Source organism: Ahaetulla prasina, chromosome 5 (genome assembly GCF_028640845.1).
Source record: "Ahaetulla prasina isolate Xishuangbanna chromosome 5, ASM2864084v1, whole genome shotgun sequence".
Taxonomy (NCBI): Eukaryota; Metazoa; Chordata; class Lepidosauria; order Squamata; family Colubridae; genus Ahaetulla; species Ahaetulla prasina.
The window spans coordinates 19192233-19211459 of record NC_080543.1 but is presented as its reverse complement, the minus strand read 5'-3'; the positions used below and the strand labels follow the sequence as shown (position 1 = coordinate 19211459).

Genomic DNA, 19227 nt, shown 5'->3' with positions numbered 1-19227 from the left:
TACAAAAACAACCATAAGAGGGAGGAAGCACATTAAAGATATGCATCTTAAGCACTTGCATTGTTTGACCCTTTTCAAACTGTTTCACTTAAGTTATGGCAAGAACATTTGATATTGCGCATGCTGAAAAGTGTTTGAAATTAGTTATATGTCACACAGTAAAGTAATTCTTTAAATAATTTAGAAAGTCAGGATGTTCGGCTCAGATTTGGTCATAAAATATCACAAAAACCTAAGAAACAGAGATGAACAGAAAAAAATGGACTAAAATAAAAAGCAGAGGACAACAAATATACCCTAAAGCATCAGCATCAGTAGTGGGATTCAGCCGGTTCTCTCCGGTTCGCGTGAACTGGTAGCGGCGATTGCAGGAGGCTCCGCCACCCGCCCAGACATAATGCACGACTACTGTGCATGCACGCACTCACATTTGCAAACTGTAGGGAAGGTAATTGAATCCCACCTCTGATCAGCACTATTAATTTGTTGGGTCTTTTAATCTATAAACATCTGTCATATTAAATGAGAGCTGGTTTCTGTATGGGCATGTATTAAATAGAATTAAGTACAAGTACCTGAAATGATTAATTAGGATATATCAAGGATATATAAATTAGGTCCATATATACCAAGGATGTACTAAAAGTGTGTCCATATAAAGTAGACAATAAGGGAGAACGTGAGCTACCTATTTATAATACCAACACACCTGGGCATAATCTGACCATATATGGAATTTTCTTTTAATTTCCCTTCCATGATCGATGTAAGAAGGATATTAACCTGGGCTAATGTTAATGCAATTCTGAATTTAGGATTTATAGTATTGGGCTGGCTTGATTTTTCCAAAAAGACCCATTTGCAAACATGTTTCTCAGAAGGGCGTCGTCTTAGCTCAGTGGTTAAGATGCTGGACTTGTAGGCCAGAAAGCTGACAGGTTCGAGACCCGATTATCACGTGATGGGGTGAGCTTCTGTTATTTACCCCTGCCAACCTGGCAGTCCAAAAGAATGCAAATGTGAGTAGATAAATAGGTACCACTACGGTGGGAAGGTAACAGCACTGTTGTTGATGTCATGCTAGCTACATGACCACGGAAATGTCTTCAGACAGCATTGGCTCAATGGCCTTGAAACAGAGATGAGCATCGTGTCCTATAGGCAGCAAGGACTACCAGAGTAAAATTCGCATGGAATCGCATGAACTCCTTAACTTTTACATCTCAGACGCTTGCTTGTTTTTGCCTTGCACGAACTTTAGAATATATGGATGGCTGCTCCACTAAGCATTGAATGGATTTCCGTTTGTCATTTTCTGCAGCTTGAGGGGAAAAACACACACATTGATTCGAAGGCATAGATTCACATAAACATAGGTCACCTGAATCATCCTGACAAAATAATTGAATCAGTTGTTTTTGTTATTTTACTATTAAGGCTGGAGATAGATATACTTGTGGATTTTTTTCCCCACCTTCTATGCATCTTGAATTGAATTACTCTGCTTTAAACAACCTGGTTCTCAAGCCTAGGGTTGTAGCAGTCTTTTATCACTTGAAATTCCTTGTTCTATGTGCCTTTTTTCCCCTAAATGATGAACACAACAGGCTAGAACAATAAGACGTGGTGTCATAAAAATGATTCTGAATTTCTTGTTAACTTCAACCCAAGTAAGTGATATGTATATAAATGACAGCCTGGCATCTTATAAAAGGAGCACCAGCTCAGTTTTACTGTCTGCAAAGTATTTCAGTAACAACATACTGTAATCAGAGAAGTTTAACTTTAGTCTGATATCAAAAGTAATGAATTTTCACTACTGCTTATTCAAGATTATTCAAATTTTTATGTGTGTGTATTGTTGTTCAGTTGCTAAGTTGTAATGGGAACATAAAGTGGAAAAAGTTATAGAAAATGAGAAGGTGAAGATCTTGTGGGTCTTTCGAATACAGACAGATCGTCACTTGGAACACAACACGCCAGATATCACAGTTGTCGAAAACCGAAACGTACAATTTATTGACATCACGGTACCAGGAGATGCCAGAGTCGAAGAAAAAGAACTGGAAAAAATTATGAAATATTGCGACTTGGCCATTGAAACGACGTGATTATGGATGTAACAGTGATAGCCACTGTCATCGGGGCACTTGGTACCATGTCCAAGAATTTTATAAGATACATCAACAAATTGCAGCTTCCTGCAATAACACCAGCGGAACTGCAAAAAAAAACCTGTGCTATTTGGAACATCGTACATCTTAAGAAGGTACTTGGTTGATAACCTAGGACGCTGGCAGCAACCTGTATCAACCATCAGCACCAGTCAATGGTATTTCTGATGGATTTTTGAATGTTCAGTTGACTGAGTTTCATGTTTAATGAATAAAGTAAATAATAATACCATAGTTTATTTATGTAGTTATCATTCTAATGTAGTTTTAGAATAGCAGTGAGATTTTATAAATATAATTTATTAATAATTATAGGATAAAACATAGAAGTGAAGGAAGAAAAACCAAAAACACATATATACCGCTTTAAAATGCCATTTGAAACAAAAATACCACTTTGATGAAGTGTTGCTCCAATTAAAGCATTTATATCCCTATCAAACATCCATATTGCTTTTACAAACAGTGACATCTGTGAACATTTATTAACAATTTAAATACAAGCTTTCCTTGAAATGATAGGGACCAACTGAGAATCAGTTGCTCAGATTTTTTTTTTTTTAAGCATATTCATTTTCAGGTGATTTGATTTTGTGCATAAAGGGAAAAAAAAATAAAGTGATTTTTCTCGTTCCCAGCAGTGGAAGACAGAGAAAGTACCATGTTCAGTTTTAAAACAAAGACTGAAACAAAACAACGAAACAAAACATAACCCATCCTCTCAACTGTTTTCGTTAAATTCTGTTCTACATAATCTACATAAGCTACATCAGGGATCTCCAACCTTGGTCCCTTTAAGACTTGTGGACTTCAGCTCCCAGGTTTGCTGGCTGAGGAACTCTGGGAGTTGAAGTCCACAAGTCTTACAGGGACCAAGGTTGGAGACCCCTGAGCTACATAATCTGCAGTTGCAGAAACAGAAGGGAGTCAACCATACATGGGGATAGCTGGCAGACCCTCCATATCTGTGTCAGATTAAAAAAAAAAATCACAGTGCTTATTGCTTGTTACCATGGATACCATGAAGAAACTGCTGTCCATTATTACTATTACTAGAGAAAGACAACATAGTTTTCTGGAACAAGTCCTGTTTTGCCTTCATAAGTCGCAGTTAGCCATCCGGGTTCCACAGATGGATATACTGTTAGGAAAGAAGGACAACATATGACTTATATTGATTATGGCCTTCTCTCTTAGACACAGTTTAATGTTTAACATAAATAATAATAATATTCGCATGTCTACACACACACGCTAGTGGTGCAGTGGCCTAGAGGTCGAGCTCTTGCCTCACAATCAGGAAGCTGTGAGTTTGATCCTAGGTAGAGGTGGATATTGCTCTCTCTGGGCATACTGAGAATATATCTGCTGAAAAAAACTCCGCATTGGTGCCAGGAAGGGCATCCGGCCAGTAAACACTCAGTTCCATTCAGTTGCCCAGACTGCACCCCGCAAGGGATTATGGGGTTGTTAAAAGAGGATGACGATACACACACACACACACACACGTTCATATTCACATTATCACTCACCCTTGAAAAAGTAACACGATGAAGAATAATTGTGTTGCAATAATGAACATACAAGCAACCTTACAGCACTTTAAAGATGAACGGAGGTGCTAGAGTTAGTAATGCTACAAAGACAATAAAAGCTAATTTGCATCTTACCATTGGAAAATACTGCCCCCTGCGGGAAGCTCAGTTCATGACTGTGTTCAGCCTTACAGGAATACATGGCCTTGGCTTGCCTTGAAAACAGTAACAACAAACAAACATTGTAGACTAAAAAGAAAAAGATCTATGAATGGAAGAGCACTCCAGTAGAACAAAATGTTGGAACTGGGCCGGATAGCTCAAGCTGGTAATAGCCTGTTATTAAGAACACCGAAGCCTGCAATTATTGCAGGTTCGAGCCCGGCCCAAGGTTGACTCAGCCTTCCATCCTTTATAAGGTAGGTAAAATGAGGACCCAGATTGTTGGGGGGGCAATAAGTTGACTTTGTAAAAAATATACAAATAGAATGAGACTATTGCCTTACACACTGTAAGCCGCCCTGAGTCTTCGGAGAAGGGCGGGGTATAAATGTAAAAAAAAAAAAAAAAACAAAAAAAAAAAAAAAAAAAAACTGCAATATGGGAAATACATCCGTAAATGAAATGCTTCAACAGGCCCTTTTGCAGTTAACCAAAATAAGGCACTCTCTAAAATGTGGCGGGATTGACCTACCAAATGTTGTGGCAAGGATCCAGCCGCCCAGAGTTGCCCTGAGGTAAAATGGGCAGCTAATCAACTTTATGAATAAATAAATCCACTTACAAGTAGTCCTTGACTTACGAGCCTGCCCGTTATGGTCCTACATCGTGACAGTTGTAAAGAGGGTTGCTCATGTGATCGACCTAATTTTGAGATCTTTTTTGTGGTGGCTATGGACATTAAGTGAATGTCACGGTGGTTAAGCAAACTCATTCCTTAACATACCTCACTATGGTATGTTTTTGCACCAAATTAGTAGTAAATGCTGTTTTTAAGCAAAAATGTCATTTAATTTGGTCACATCATCTGGGACCCTGCAAAGAGACGTAAATGTGGGCTAGCTGCCGAGTACCCAAAATGTAATTGTGTGACTATGGGGAAAGCAAATGGAACTTTAGAACCAGATCGTAGGTAACTTTTGGGTGGATCTATCGTAACTTTGAATGGTCACTAAATGACCGGTTGTAAGTCAAATACTACCTTAAAAACTAATTTTTAAATTCTTAGAAATTAATTTTAAATGGGTTTTTTTAGCTTATTATATATTTTACTTCTCAGGCCAATTTTAAAATAAGTTTTTTAACTGCATTTTAAATTTGTATATTGTACCGTCTGTTTTATTCTTGCCTGTACACCGCCCTGAGTCCTTCGGGAGAAGGGCGGTATAGAAATCAAATAAATAAATAAAATAAATAAATATATATAGTATTTTGGTTAAAACCATTCTGTTGGATACTAGTCTGCTTCAATGCACAAAGTATAGTGTTGTGGTAAGTAAGTAACAGACCCAAAGCAATCAAAACTTTGAGGAAACTCCAGGCCTCAGAGTTTTGATTGCCTTGGGTCTGTTACTTGGAACCCTGGCACTATTAAGCTTTACTTGAGGTGGGACTAAACTTCTTCAAATACTACATTCTTTTTCATAAATAGATCCTGTGTTTTAATAATTCTGAAGAAACCCTTGTTTTATTCCCAATGCTACCCAAAAATATTTGTTGGAGATATCTTCTTGGTGACTTTTCTGACACTCTAGTCTAGATCTCTAAAGATTAGACTTGCTTTATTTTTTTATAACCGTCTCACTAACATGCAAAAACATTTTATTTAGTTAGGCCTTTTTGATTTACTGAGAGCAACATCCTTGGCTGGAAATGTACTATACACTTTCTAATAAACAAACCTGTTACATATGGATAACATTAAATACATGCCTGATATATATAAAGTCATATAAAGTCATATAGAACTAGAACTAAGGAGAACTAGAACTAAGGAGAAATTTGCTGACAGTTAGAACAATTAATCAGTGGAACAACTTGCCTGCAGAAATTGTAAATGCTCCAACACTGGAATTTTTAAAGAAAATGTTGGATAGCCATTTGTCTGAAATGGTGTAGGGTTTCCTACCTAAGCAGGTGGTTGGACTAGAAGACCTCCAAGGTCCCTTCCAACTCTGATATTATTATTATTGTATCTATAGATAGATTAAATATATATAATCTCCTTATCAAGTTTCAATGTGCTTTTTAAATGTAAATTAAGTGTTAAGACAAAGTTCATTCTTAACCGACAACAAATAATAAATATTACATCCTAACTATTCTATCAATTGATTAATAATTAATTAAAATTATTTGGTTAATGAATTAGGTTAGAATTAGCCTAGTCTCAAATTTATTAGAATTATCTGTATCCCATCTTTAGGATTCTGAGGGGAAAATAAACCCTCAGAAACACTTAGGTCAATAAACAAAAAATTGTAATTTTTTTTAGAGAGGAATATGCTGACATCTAGTTGCAAGCAGCAGTTAATTCTGTTCAGCAGCTACCACTCTAATATTTGCAAAGTTCCCAAATTTTAAAATTTGGTTTACTTAGTGAAAGTCTGTTTCACAGTCAGATTCCTCTTTTATACATGTTTTAGGGAAACCATTCCTCCCTAATTTCTTAGGTAATTACCAAAAAGCGGGAGGGGGAAGGGTATCCTTTGCTGATAATGGCTCCAAAACTGCCTTTTCTCCTCTGTTTTTTTGGTCACAAGAACGAATCTGGCTCTCACCCACACTCTGTCAGCAATTTAGCAAAACTGAACAATTTGGGATAGCATTTACAGAGTGTCACACCTGGACCTCTGGAATATACACTATGGTTTGGAGTATTATATTTTGCTAGAGCAATCCATGTGTCCCATATCCAATACAGGTAGTCCTCAACTTACAACCATTTGTTTAGGGAGTTCAAAGTTAAAACTACACTGAAAAATATGCAAGAAGTACCTTGGTTCTTGTACTTTTGACTGTTGCAGCACATGATCCAAATTTGGGCCCTTGGGAATTAGCATGTATTTATGACGGTTGCAATGTCATGTCATCATCATTGGTGACCTTCTCGGATGGTTTCCGACAAGCAGAGACATCCGGGGGGGGGGGAGTTGGGTTTGTTTAACGATTGTTATAATTCACTTAATTGCAGTGAGTTGCTTAACAACTGGGGCAAAGAAGGTCATTAGATCAGGCGTAACTCACTGAACAACCACTTTGCTTAGCAATGGAAGTTCTGGTCCCGTTTGTGGTCATGGGTTGAGGACCATCTGTATTCTGACCTGGTGTCCCTCCATATGTATTGCAACTGGAGCTCCTAGTTTTTCTAGTCAGAATGGCCAAAGATGCCATCTGAGGATTCTGGGAATTGTACTTCTGGAGATTCCCAATCCAGGGAAGGCAAGTTGACAAATAATACTTCCATTTTTCCAGATAAATATTTCTCAAGTACTTTCCTACCTCCCATGCGGGTTAGTCAAGATGCTCTTCACTCTCATTGCTAATCATCTATCCTCACTATTCACATCCTAAGGCTCTGATGTTTCATGCAAAGAACTCATTGTATGCCTTTCTGAAGATGGGTTGCTTTCTTTTTTTGCTACAAAGCTGCCAGTAAAAAAGGATGTGAACATAACATTGTCAACTGCTGCACGTTCCTGAAGAAGAATCTCACTTCTTTTGTGCAAGAGCTCAAACTCTCTAAGACGCACAAAGGGACTTGCATTTCTAATCATTCAAGTTAATGATTACTATGAACCTGGACGACAAACCTCTCTGTCTGCCTCCATAACTCTCTGTTTGATTGGACTGGAATTTAGTTTTCCACATTCCAAGGTTTAGTGACTGCTGTCTAAGCCAGGGGTCTCCAACCTTGGCAACTTTAAGACTTTGGACTTCAACTCCCAGAGTTTCTCAGCCAGCTGGCTGAGAAACTCTGGGAGTTGAAGTCCACAAATCTTAAAGTTGCCAAGGTTGGAGACCCCTGGTCTAAGCATCAGATATATTGATGTTTCGCCGGCAACTGTGGTTGGCATCTTCAGAGGCAAGTCTGTTACATAGACCACTGGCAACGAAGTACAGGTAGTCCTCAACTTACAACTGTTCACTTAGTAATTGTTTGGAACGACGAACACCTCAGAAAGGGCGTTTTATGGCCTACAAAGCACTTCTGGCCATTGTAAAATGCCACAATGCCCTTGATGGTCACATGACCAGATGTTCTATTCAGCAGGTTCTGGAGAACCGGTAGCAGAAATTTTGAGTAGTTCGGAGAACTGGCAAATACTACCTCTGTCTAGCCCCAGAGTGGGGTGGGAATGGAGATTTTGCAATATCCTTCCCCCAGGAATGGGGATTTTGCAGTATCCTTTCCCTGCCATGCTCACCAAGCCACGCCCACCGAACCAGTAGCAAAAAAATTTGAATTCCACCCCTGAACATGACCATACTTCAGATGTATGGCAACCAGCTCATATTCATGGTTGTAGCATCTTGAGGTAATGTGACTGTGATATGTTATTTTTTGTTGTTATCAATTTTCTGCAAAAGATGCCCGTTTGGCAGAATGGATTCAGAGTTGTGACTCAGAGTGTGATTCACTTAACGACCATCCCAGGCTAGGTCAGAGGAGTGCTTCGACTTATGACTGTCACAACAAAATACTGATCTTAATTGAGGTTATAAGTTGAGGACTATTTGATAAATTGGTAAGTCTAGACACTAGTCGTTTCCTGTTCCGTTGCTGTGAATTCCTAGCTAGGTTTCCTTGATGGATTATTACACTTCCAAGAAACTGTGCTGTATTTTAAGTCTGTAAATTCATTATTCTATGGCATGGATGCAATGGAATCTCTGTATCCCATATTTTCTGGAAGGCTCAGAAGCATCAGTTCTAATAAGAGTTATTTCTTATCTCTAGCAATCCCAGCTCCGCTGCATGGTTTCTCCAAATTCCTTCCTCAAGGAGAAGAAATTCTGGGGAAACACCTAAAATTCATTTTCTTCCAGCATTAGGTACTATCTGCATTTCAAAAGAAGTTGTAACTTAGAAGTAAAATATGACTTAATATTCAATATTATAACTAATAATATTATAACTATTATTATAGTTAAGACCTACCTAGCCTGCTTCGCTGAGCATCCACTTTCAAACAGCTGGGCTCTTGCTGCTACCCTGAAATATAAGGAATAATTCCATGGTTACCAATAGTTTCCAATTTCTTTCCAATCCAAGAAATTCAAGCGCAGTCAAAATGTGGACAAACTTACACAGACCCTGGTCTCTGATAGCCATTACTCGATGCTGTATCCAATCGTAATCTTCTGCACATTTTTGGAGGCAGATCTGGATTTTCTAGCATCTTTGGTACTTCCTTGCCGTCCAAGGAAGCTAAACTTTGCAAGGAACTTCTGCAGCTTTTGTTACCTAAATAACAAAGTATTACATGAAATTAACTTGAATGTCTCCTAGGTCGGTGTTCAATACAGGGAGTCCTTGGCTTATGACCCTAAAGTTTCTGTTGCTAAGGCAGGCAGTTGTTAAATGCGTTTTGCCCCATTTTATGGCCTTTCTTGCCACAGTTGTTAAGTGAATCACTGCAATTGTTAAGTTAGTAACATGGTTGTTAAGGGACTCTGGCTTCCCCATTGACTTTGCTTGTCCAAAGATTGCAAAAGGTGGATCATATGACCTTTGGAAACTGCAACCGTCATAAATACACGCCAGCTGCCAAGAATCCAAATTTTGATCACATGACAATGGGGAGGCTGTTATGGTTGTAAGTATGAAAAACGATAATAAAATAATAGATAGATAGATAGATAGATAGATAGATAGATAGATAGATAGATAGATAGATGATAGATAGATAAACTTGTTGACTCTTTGGATGACTCTTCTATTCTCATTATTTCCCTGAAAGACCATGATGTGTGAATAATAACTGATTTAAGGTAAAGGTAAAGTTATAGTGGTGTGTTAAACACTTCTCTAGCTCTCTCAGTTCCAAATATTTGCTTAGTTATATCCTATTATATACATTTATGGTTTTTTACAATGCTTATTGTGAATGCAAAATAGGCCTGACAGCTGTTTTTTTCTAGTCATATGTTTGAAATTAGCAGTAAGAGCACGTTTATTGTAAACATGGTAAATCAACCAACAATATTGGAGTTCACTACTCTAAAATGTTGTGCAACAATTAAACAAATTGATATTTGTCAAAGGGAAGAGATTTACTATCGTAGTAAAAAAAAAAAGAGATTAAAATGTTTGCACAAGACAAGGGAATGTTGGTATTTCTGAAGTATGTAACCTTAAATTTGGAAGGGATTCATAACTTGAAAAGGAATTAAAAGGACTCTAGGTTTGGACTTCCCATTTTCTTTTATGTAATTAAAACATTCTTTTATTATCTAATCCATTTTCTCTCTAAAGATGTATAGAAATTGCAGTGTTTTTACATCATTGGCACAATAATCCCGTCATTTTAACATCATCTCAGCAACAACATCTTGTGAATGCCTGTTTTGGGTTATTTAAGCTTTTATATTGCTGTCCCATTCATACCATGTAACTCTGGGGGTAGGGGGTATACAAAAATAAATGAAAGAAAAACTACAACCACTAGTATGAAACAACATTAAAATTTAATAAAATAAAATGGCAATGATTTTTGAAATATCTCCCAAATACTAAAATTGCAAACACTGTGTTGTTTTAGCTTTTAATAAAAATCCTTTCTGTTTCGTATAAGGTTTGTCATCCCAGTTAATAAAAACTCAATATTACGTGTCTTATTGCCTTTAAACATAGCCAGCAACTATTCCCAATTTTATGCTCATTCATTCATTCATTCCATTCATTCATTCATTCAATTTATATGCCATCCATCTTGCTGACCAAGGTACCAATATTATGTAAATATTTCTCGGTTTGCAATATGTGAAAATAGATACGCACAAACTATTAATTGTTGACAGTAAAGCAATGGCTTATTCAAAGATTACCTTCTGCAGAAGGGATTGACCTTAAAGACAAAGCTGATGATCTCTTCATTCCAGAGAGACTGTACAATCCTCTTTTGGTTGGGTCTCCTGGGGAAGTCACATTGTCTGGTCCAGTAACAGATGCGACACTTTGACAGTCAGATTCCACATCTGTTTTCGCTGCATCCTCCTTTGAGGAGGATTCAGGACTTGTGGTCCAAAGCCCTGAATTTTTAGGTCCATTGGAAGATGGTGACGATGACGCAATCCATGGAACCACCCCAGTTTTTTCCCTGGATTGAGAAGAGGCAGGTTTCGTAGTGCTGTTCTGTTCTGAAGAGTGAGAGGACAATGATTCTATGCTGCCCATAGGAGTGCTGTCTGGGCTGCTACTGTATGAATCACCTGGAAGGTGGAAAAGTTAAGAGAAGGGGATGAAAACAATAAATGGCATTTCTCAAACTTAGCCAGCACTGATGATGTTACTTAGATTGGTAATGAAATGTCAGCTCAGAGAACATCAAGGACCCCACATTTCTCAAATTTCTTTACTTTCCTAATGGTTATTACCGTATTTTTCGGAGTATAAAACGCACCGGAGTATAAGATGCACCTTAGTTTTTGGGGAGGAAAATTAAAAAAAAGCTGATTGGCAGGTGGATTGGCCTCCCGGAATACCCCCAATTAGCTGTTCCCAGAGGTGAATTTTAGCAACAGGTTCCTTGGTTGTGAGCTCTGTGCCTAGCTTTTTTTTTTTCCTGCCTCTGAAACTCCATTTCAGAAAAAACTTTTTTCTGCCTCTGAAAGCCTCCAAAGCAGAACTTCAGAAAAAAAGCCTCTGAAGCTCTGTTTGGGGGCTTCTTTTCTGAAACTCTGTTTGGGAGCTTCTTTTCTGAAGCTTCTTTCAACCTCTGAAACCTCCGTTTGAGAAGCTGGGTGGGGCTACATTCGGGGTTTAAGACGCACCCAGATTTTCACCCACTTTTTTGGGGGGAAAAGGTGCGTCTTAATACAGTGGTGGGTTTCAAATTTTTTTACTACCGGTTCTGTAGGTGTGGCTTGCTGGGTGTGGCAGGGGAAGGTTACTGTAAAATCTCCATTCCCTCCCCACTCCAGGGGAAGGTTACTGCAAAATCCCCATTTCCTCCCAATCAGCTGGGACTTGGGAGGCAGAGAATAGATGGGGGCGGAGCCAGGCAGAATTTTTACTATTGGTTCTCTGAAGTACTCAAAATTTCTGCTACCGGTTCTCCAGAACTGGTCAGAACCTGCTGAAACCCACTTCTGGTCTTATACTCCAAAAAATATGGTAACTAATATGCACAGAAATACAATATCATCTAAAGTGACTTTAACCCTTACCAGAACCATATTAACTTCATGATTCTGCACAAGGGTAGGAACGCCCATACTGAGTAATGATGGCCCAAGGATGCATTCATATGAACATCTTGAGTGTGACTATATAAGAAAATGGCTTATGGCTCTACCAGGGATGTCAAATTCAAGGCCCGGGGGCAGGATATGGTCTGCAGGATGCTTACATCTGGCCCACAGGGCCGCCCCTTGAGTCAGGTTGAGTCAGAAAGAAAAAATCTCTTCGTGTTCGATTAAGACAGCTAATTCTGCCTCAGCATATCTAGATTTTATTGGGTGGGTGGGGAAAGGTTATAAAAATACAGTGAAAAATTTAGATGAAACAAAGGAACAAGAAATATATAAATGTTCCAATGTAAATGGTATATAAATACGTTAAATAAGAAAAGCCCAAATGAAAAAGTGCAGGTAGCTAGGTGCCATGTGAATGGCACAAAATGGCTCAGCAGAGAAGCACCCCTGGTGCTCGGAGCAACACAATTATTACCACCCGTTTATCACCAACTGTGAGAAATCAGACAGTGCTAACAGAATCAAATGCACTTACTATCTGGATCCGCTAGACATGGAGTATATCGTCCTTTGGGCTTGCGAGTACCTGTGGAGAGACAGATTGCTCTTGTCCTCCTTGAGCTGGATCTGGATTGAGGCTGTCGAAGAGGAATATTGGGATCTGGGGCCGTGTGGAATATCTATCAAAAAAACAAACGTCCATATGATTGACAATCTTTGGAAATACCGTATATACTCGAGTATACGGCTTATACTGAGTCCCCAGTTTACCCCAGTTTTGGGGTAAAATTGGGGACCTCGGCTTATACTCGAGTATATACGGCTTATACTGAGTCCCCAGTTTACCCCAGTTTTGGGGTAAAATTGGGGACCTCGGCTTATACTGAGTCCCCAGTTTACCCCAGTTTTGGGGTAAAATTGGGGACCTCGGCTTATACTCGAGGTTTTTTTTCTTTTTCACATTTTACCGGACTGAAGCCTGCCGGTGCAGTGAGAGGGCGGGCGGGGAGCCGCCAGCCTTCTCAGCTGAGGGAGGGAGGGTTTCAACCGTAGGTGCCTCATTTCCCACCGGCTTATACTCGAGTCCCCAGTTTACCCCAGTTTTTGGGGTAAAATTGGGGACCTCGGCTTATACTCGGATCGGCTTATATTCGAGTATATACGGTACCTGTATTTGCTCAGGCCTGAGAGATTGTGAGTCACCTGCTTCCAGTAGAAGTTTTTCTGTACAATTTGGGTATCACATTGAAGTCTTCAAAATAATTTTAATGGTTGCAGAATAATAGAATGGCAGAGTTGGAAGGGACCTTGGAGGTCTTCTAGTCCTGCTCAGGCAGTCAACCCTATACTACTTCAGACAAATAATAATAATAATAGAGTTGGAAGGGACCTTGGAGGCCTTCTAGTCCAACCCCCTGCCCAGGCAGGAAACCCTACACCATCTCAGACAGATGGTTATCCAACATCTTCTTAAAAATTTCCAGTGTTGGGGCATTTACAACTTCTGCAGGCAAGTTGTTCCACTTATTAATTGTTCTAACTGTCAGGAAATTTCTCCTTAGTTCTAAGTTGCTTCTTTCCTTGATCAGTTTCCACCCATTGCTTATTGTTCTACCCTCAGGTGCTTTGGAGAATAGCTTGACTCCCTCTTCTTTGTGGCAACCCCTGAGATATTGGAACACTGCTATCATGTCTCCCCTACTCCTTCTTTTTATTAAACTAGACATACCCAGTTGTCCAATCTTAGGGTTTCCTGTCTAAGCCAGGGGTTGGACTAGAAGACCTCCAAGGTCCATTCTATTCTATTCTATTCTATTCTATTCTATTCTATTCTATTCTATTCTATTCTATTCTATTCTATTCTATTCTTATTCTATTCTATTCTATTCTATTCTATCTGTTTTTAAAAGCCTCTGGTGTTGTAGCACCCATAACTTCTGGAAGCAAGCCATTCCACTGATGTAACCCTGTTTATTCCAGATTAATTTAGATTATTTCTTCTTTTTTAGAACACACTAGCGGGAAAGACTTTTCCTTAGCAAATTTAATAAATATTTTATGATGAACATCTTTTATTTACTGTGTAAACGAAGGAGGCATCACGTAGTTTATCTTAGCTGATTTTTAAAACCCAAAAGTTTTTGATGATAGAGTAAGAAAGGACTTTAGAGATCTTCTAGTCCAACCCTTGGCTCAGTCCTGGATCCTGTGGAACAGGTCCTCAAACTATGTTGTACAAAACTCTAAGAGACTTTAATGGCTCCATCAGAGATGAAGGGGATGAAAAACGTTCATTTGAATGCAGTCAATTTTCTTTTACTAAAGCTTTGCATAGATTTTTTTCCGTTTCCATAATCCGAAAATGTTTGAAAACCCCTATATTAGAGCATTTTTGAAAGATGATTCTCAATCCTTTAATAATCATATAAACTATTGAATGAAAACTCACTATGTCATGGGATAGCTCATTACATTGGCTGATACAATCTAGAACAGGGGTGTCAAAGCCGATTTCATTGATGGCTGCATTAAGGATGTGTTTGACCTGGGGGGGGCGTGGCCATCTCAATGTCACTCATTGAGGTTCTATTTTCAGCTGCGATGGCCTCCTGTAGCCCTCTGCTAGAGAAAATGGAGCTTGGGGAGGCCACGTGTGGGCTGCTCGGGCTTCATTTTCAGTGGCAGAGGCATCGCGGGCCAGTCCTTCGCTGTTTCCAGGACAGGTCTGCAGGCCAGATCTAAGAACCCCATGGGCCATATCCATCCCATGGGCCTTGAGTTTGACACCCCTGGTCCAGCCTTTCCTTCTGATAACTATGCTGGTATCTACTTCTTTGTTATAATTTTGATCTATTATTTCTTGTCTTGCATGTCACATAGAAGAGGCAATAGGTATATTCTTGTATACAAAGAATATACCTATTGCCTCTTCTATGTGACAGCCCTTCAGATATTTGAAGACTGTCATCATAGCTTTTTTTGTTATCTCTTCAATAGGCTAAACATGCATAGGGCTTTCCCCTGTTCAAGCAGGAGCTATGGGTTTAGGAAGTCCCCCCCCCAAGTTGCAGCCTAGCTTCAAATCAGGAAATGTTATGGTGCTGTTGACTGTATAAACTATTCCGCTTATTCATTATACATTAAATAACCCAAGGCATTTACATTCCTAGTTATTAAAGTAATATAATGAGTTGTATTTCATATATTTTTTTCACCGTAGATTTCAGTAAAACTCACGACATTCTACCTTCTCATAATGCTCAATGAGAATCTCAACCACAATATTCTGAAACTTGATGTTCATCATAGCCGCCACTGTTTCCTCCTGGGCTCTCATCAGCGTGGGACCAAAAATAACTCCAAGGTTGGAGACCGTCATGAGATTCTGCTGACTATGTAATGATACCCTGAAAACAAGCAATTAAAAAAAATGGCAGGCTTTAGATATCATATAATCTGCTTTTTATTTCCACTCAATATAACTGGACACTCCGTTTATGTATATGTTAAATAAAAATTTGTAATTTGTTTTGATAATGTACGTTGGAAAGACAGAAACTGTTTGCCCTTTGGTGAAGAATATATTGGTATAGAAATTTTGAAAACAGGCTTTTTTTTTTTTTTTTTTTTTGTTTACATTTATACCCCGCCCTTCTCCGAAGACTCAGGGCGGCTTACAATGTATAGGGCAATAGTCTCATTCTATTTGTATATATTTACAAAGTCAACTTATTGCCCCCCCAACAATCTGGGTCCTCATTTTACCTACCTTATAAAGGATGGAAGGCTGAGTCAACCTTGGGCCGGGCTCGAACCTGCAGTAATTGCAGGCTTTGTGTTCTTAATAACAGGCCTTACCAGGCAGAGCTAAACCGGCCCTTGAAAACAGGCTTTCCTGTTTAATAATTCAAGTATTTAAATAATTTAAACATTCTACATATTTTAAGCAGAATTTCAAATATTTAACATATTTGGTGAATTGTAGTGTCCCTCCCAAGCTGTTTTGTCACGGAATAAAATTTCTACAGATTAACACAAATACCAAGCAATATATATTTTATATACGCTGCCTCTAAAGAACAGTTTTCTTCCCAATAAATATAAATCCAATATAACACTTTCTTTTATGTGTGAAGTGGAAATTGTTTTAACTCCCCCGCCACCCAGCAAGAAGAATCACAAACAAATGTTGTTGACAGGGCTTAGCTGAAATCAGAATATATAACTATCATATTTTCCAAAATGATAATGGACTTCTATGCAATCTATTGCCACCAACTGTTTACCTAATTCAAATCGATTCACACAATCCAGTTCCAAGCAACCAACACTTCCAGTACCAACACTTTGTAGCATGATCACATGACAAGTAACACCTGGCAGAATTTGTCATTTTATACAATCCGTAAGAGCCCAGAGATTTAAAAAAGCTTTCTTTTAGACTGCAGGTGGACCTTGACTAATGACCCAATCGCTTAGCAACTGTTTAAAGTTACGATGGATCCTGAAAAAGCTATTTATGGTCTAGATTTGAGGTTCCAACATCTGGCTGCCTCTGGATGTATGACAGCATTGGGGGTGCTGGACCATATTTACGGTCACTTGCAGTGTCCTGCAGTCACACGACTGGAATTTATGATGTTTTTGCTGGAAAGCAGTACTTACAGGATCTTCAAGGCCATTTGCTGTGAGAATAGAATGTTACCAGTTTGACACCTCAGAGTTTCTCAAAACATCTTACTGGCATCACATTGGCTGGCTGGGGGACTGGTCATGGGGAGAGGAATTGGGAAATGAAAGAATAGTTTATATTTTGAGCGGGAACACCAGATTCCGGCTGGTCTTTCTGCAAACCAGTTTCTTTCTGTAGACAGTTCCTTTGCTTCAACTAAATGCAGTCATGGGTCTTACTGGGGCAGGTCTGACAGTAACATTTGTCACCTGGACTCATTGTGGAGTTCATAGAGTTAAGTTGTCCTACACATAATACTGGACACAACTGACACAGGATGCTGTCCTTGGTAATTGTCTTCTTCATAGTAAAGCAGTTCCAAATTTCATAACTAACCCTATTACATATAACTGAATACACTATTTAAAGTTGGAATCATTTATTGCTTCATATTGTCTAAAGCAGTCACATAACTTTGTATGCAACTAAAATGCTATAAAGATTTTCAATTCTTTACTAATAAAACAATATTGAGTAAGTAAAGTTAAAACAGAGGTAGAACTGATGTCAGTTTCCATATTACTGTAATTTATTATCTTAACAAGGAAAGCTTAGGTTACCTTGGTGACAAATTGAATCTTTTAGATAACAAAAGTGAGGCAGATATTGCTCTGACGTAATAACGGGACATAAATTTTTGAAATGGGAATCAAGGCTCAGTTTCTTGAAGAAATTTTAGAAAATAGCCTTTTCATAATACTAATGAGATAGAAACGTTATTGTAATGGTTGTACTTTGGGATAATGAAAATAAATAGGCTGAAATAATAAGAGAATAAAATGTATGTTATTACATTAAAGAAAATATCTATTTCCTAAAAGTCCAATTTTACTGTGCTTTATTTCTGGGCAAAATTTTAAATATTAACAATCTTTAGTTTTTCATTATTATAAAGATGGAATTATTTCCATCTCTCTTTTTACAATAATGTGACAGCATGTATATGTGTGTGTGTGTGTGTGTGTGTGTGTGTGTGTCTCCAATGTGTGAATGTGACTGAATATCATTGCTTATTGCTGAAAATTTCCAGGGAACACATGTTAACCACACACACATTTATGTAGGGACTGTGAATTGAAATCCATTTGAGAGTTAATTTAAGGCAAAACTGACTCCTTTATATTCCATGATTTCATTCTATCAAGAAATAGTAACAAGCGTCAACGGCAGATCCATAACAGATTTCCAGATGTTCTTTAAGTAACGCTTTTGAAAAACTAAAAAAATGAAAAACATTTAAACATATTTTATTTTATTTATTTATTTGTCAAGAATGTATTCGGTAATAAGTATAAACATGGATTGGATATATAAAAGAGATACCAATAGAGGAAACATTAGGACTGGGCTGGTAGGCACGCTGGTGCTCTTATGCATGCTCCTTACAGACCTCTTAGGAATGGGGTGAGGTCAACAGTAGACAGTCTAAGGTTAAAATTATGGGAGTTTGGGGAAGAAACAATTGAATCAGGTAGTGCATTCCAGGCATTGACCACTCTGTTGCTGAAGTCATATTTTCTGCAATTGAGTTTGGAGCAGTTCACTTTAAGTTTGTATCTATTGTGTGCTCGTGTATTGTTGTGGTTGAAGCTGAAGTAGTCACTGACAGGTAGGACATTGTAGCAGATAATTTTATGAGCTACGCTTAGGTCATACCAAAGGCGGAGTAGTTCTAAGTTTTCTAAGGCCAGAATTTCAAGTCTGGTGCCATAAGGTATTTTGTTGCCAGCAGAGGAGTGGAGGGTTCTTCTTGTGAAATATTTCTGAACACGTTCAATTGAATTAATATCCAATATGTAGTGCGGGTTCCAGACAGATGATCTGTATTCAAGAATTGGTCTAACAAACATTTTGTATGCTCTGGTTAGTAGTGTGATATTACCGGAGAAGAAGCTACACAAGATTAGGTTAACAACTCTTAATGCCTTTTTGGCAATGTTGTTACAGTGGGCTTTGGCACTTAGATCATTAGATATGCGTACGCCAAGATCCTTGACAGAGTGAGGGTCATCTACAAGGTCATGTCCACTTAGCTTGTATTTTGTGTCCTGGTTCTTTTTGCCAATGTAAGACAAAGCATTTGCTGGTTGAGATTTGGAGTTGCCAATTTTTTGACCATTACGACACATAGTCAAGGTCTTTTTGACGGGTAGCACTATTACGACACATAGTCAAGGTCTTTTTGATGGGTAGCAGCATTGTCTGTGGTGTTAAATATTTTTACATCATCGGCGAAGAGAACGCAGTTGCTTATAATATGATTGCAAAGGTCATATAGCAAGGTGATCACCTAAATATATATAACCTCTATAACTGTCTATAACACCTCTATAACTGTCTGGTTCGGTTCTGCAACCCAACAAGAAAA

The 19227-nt window shown here is 38.4% G+C and overlaps 1 protein-coding gene across 1 annotated transcript in view; it reads right to left on the bottom strand.

The window, feature by feature from the left end:
- Window positions 1–2453: 2453 nt before the first annotated feature.
- ARHGAP42 (Rho GTPase activating protein 42) overlaps window positions 2454–19227 on the bottom strand; it is a 199297-nt gene continuing 182523 nt past the window's right edge. Inside the window, exons 17-23 of the mRNA XM_058185229.1 lie at window positions 15375–15534; window positions 12663–12807; window positions 10760–11143; window positions 9020–9176; window positions 8871–8924; window positions 3845–3924; window positions 2454–3315 (exon numbers count right to left, since the gene is read on the bottom strand). Of these exons, the coding sequence (XP_058041212.1) occupies window positions 3227–3315; window positions 3845–3924; window positions 8871–8924; window positions 9020–9176; window positions 10760–11143; window positions 12663–12807; window positions 15375–15534 (1069 nt within the window). The 3' untranslated portion in view covers window positions 2454–3226. The remainder of the gene's footprint in view (window positions 3316–3844; window positions 3925–8870; window positions 8925–9019; window positions 9177–10759; window positions 11144–12662; window positions 12808–15374; window positions 15535–19227) is intronic.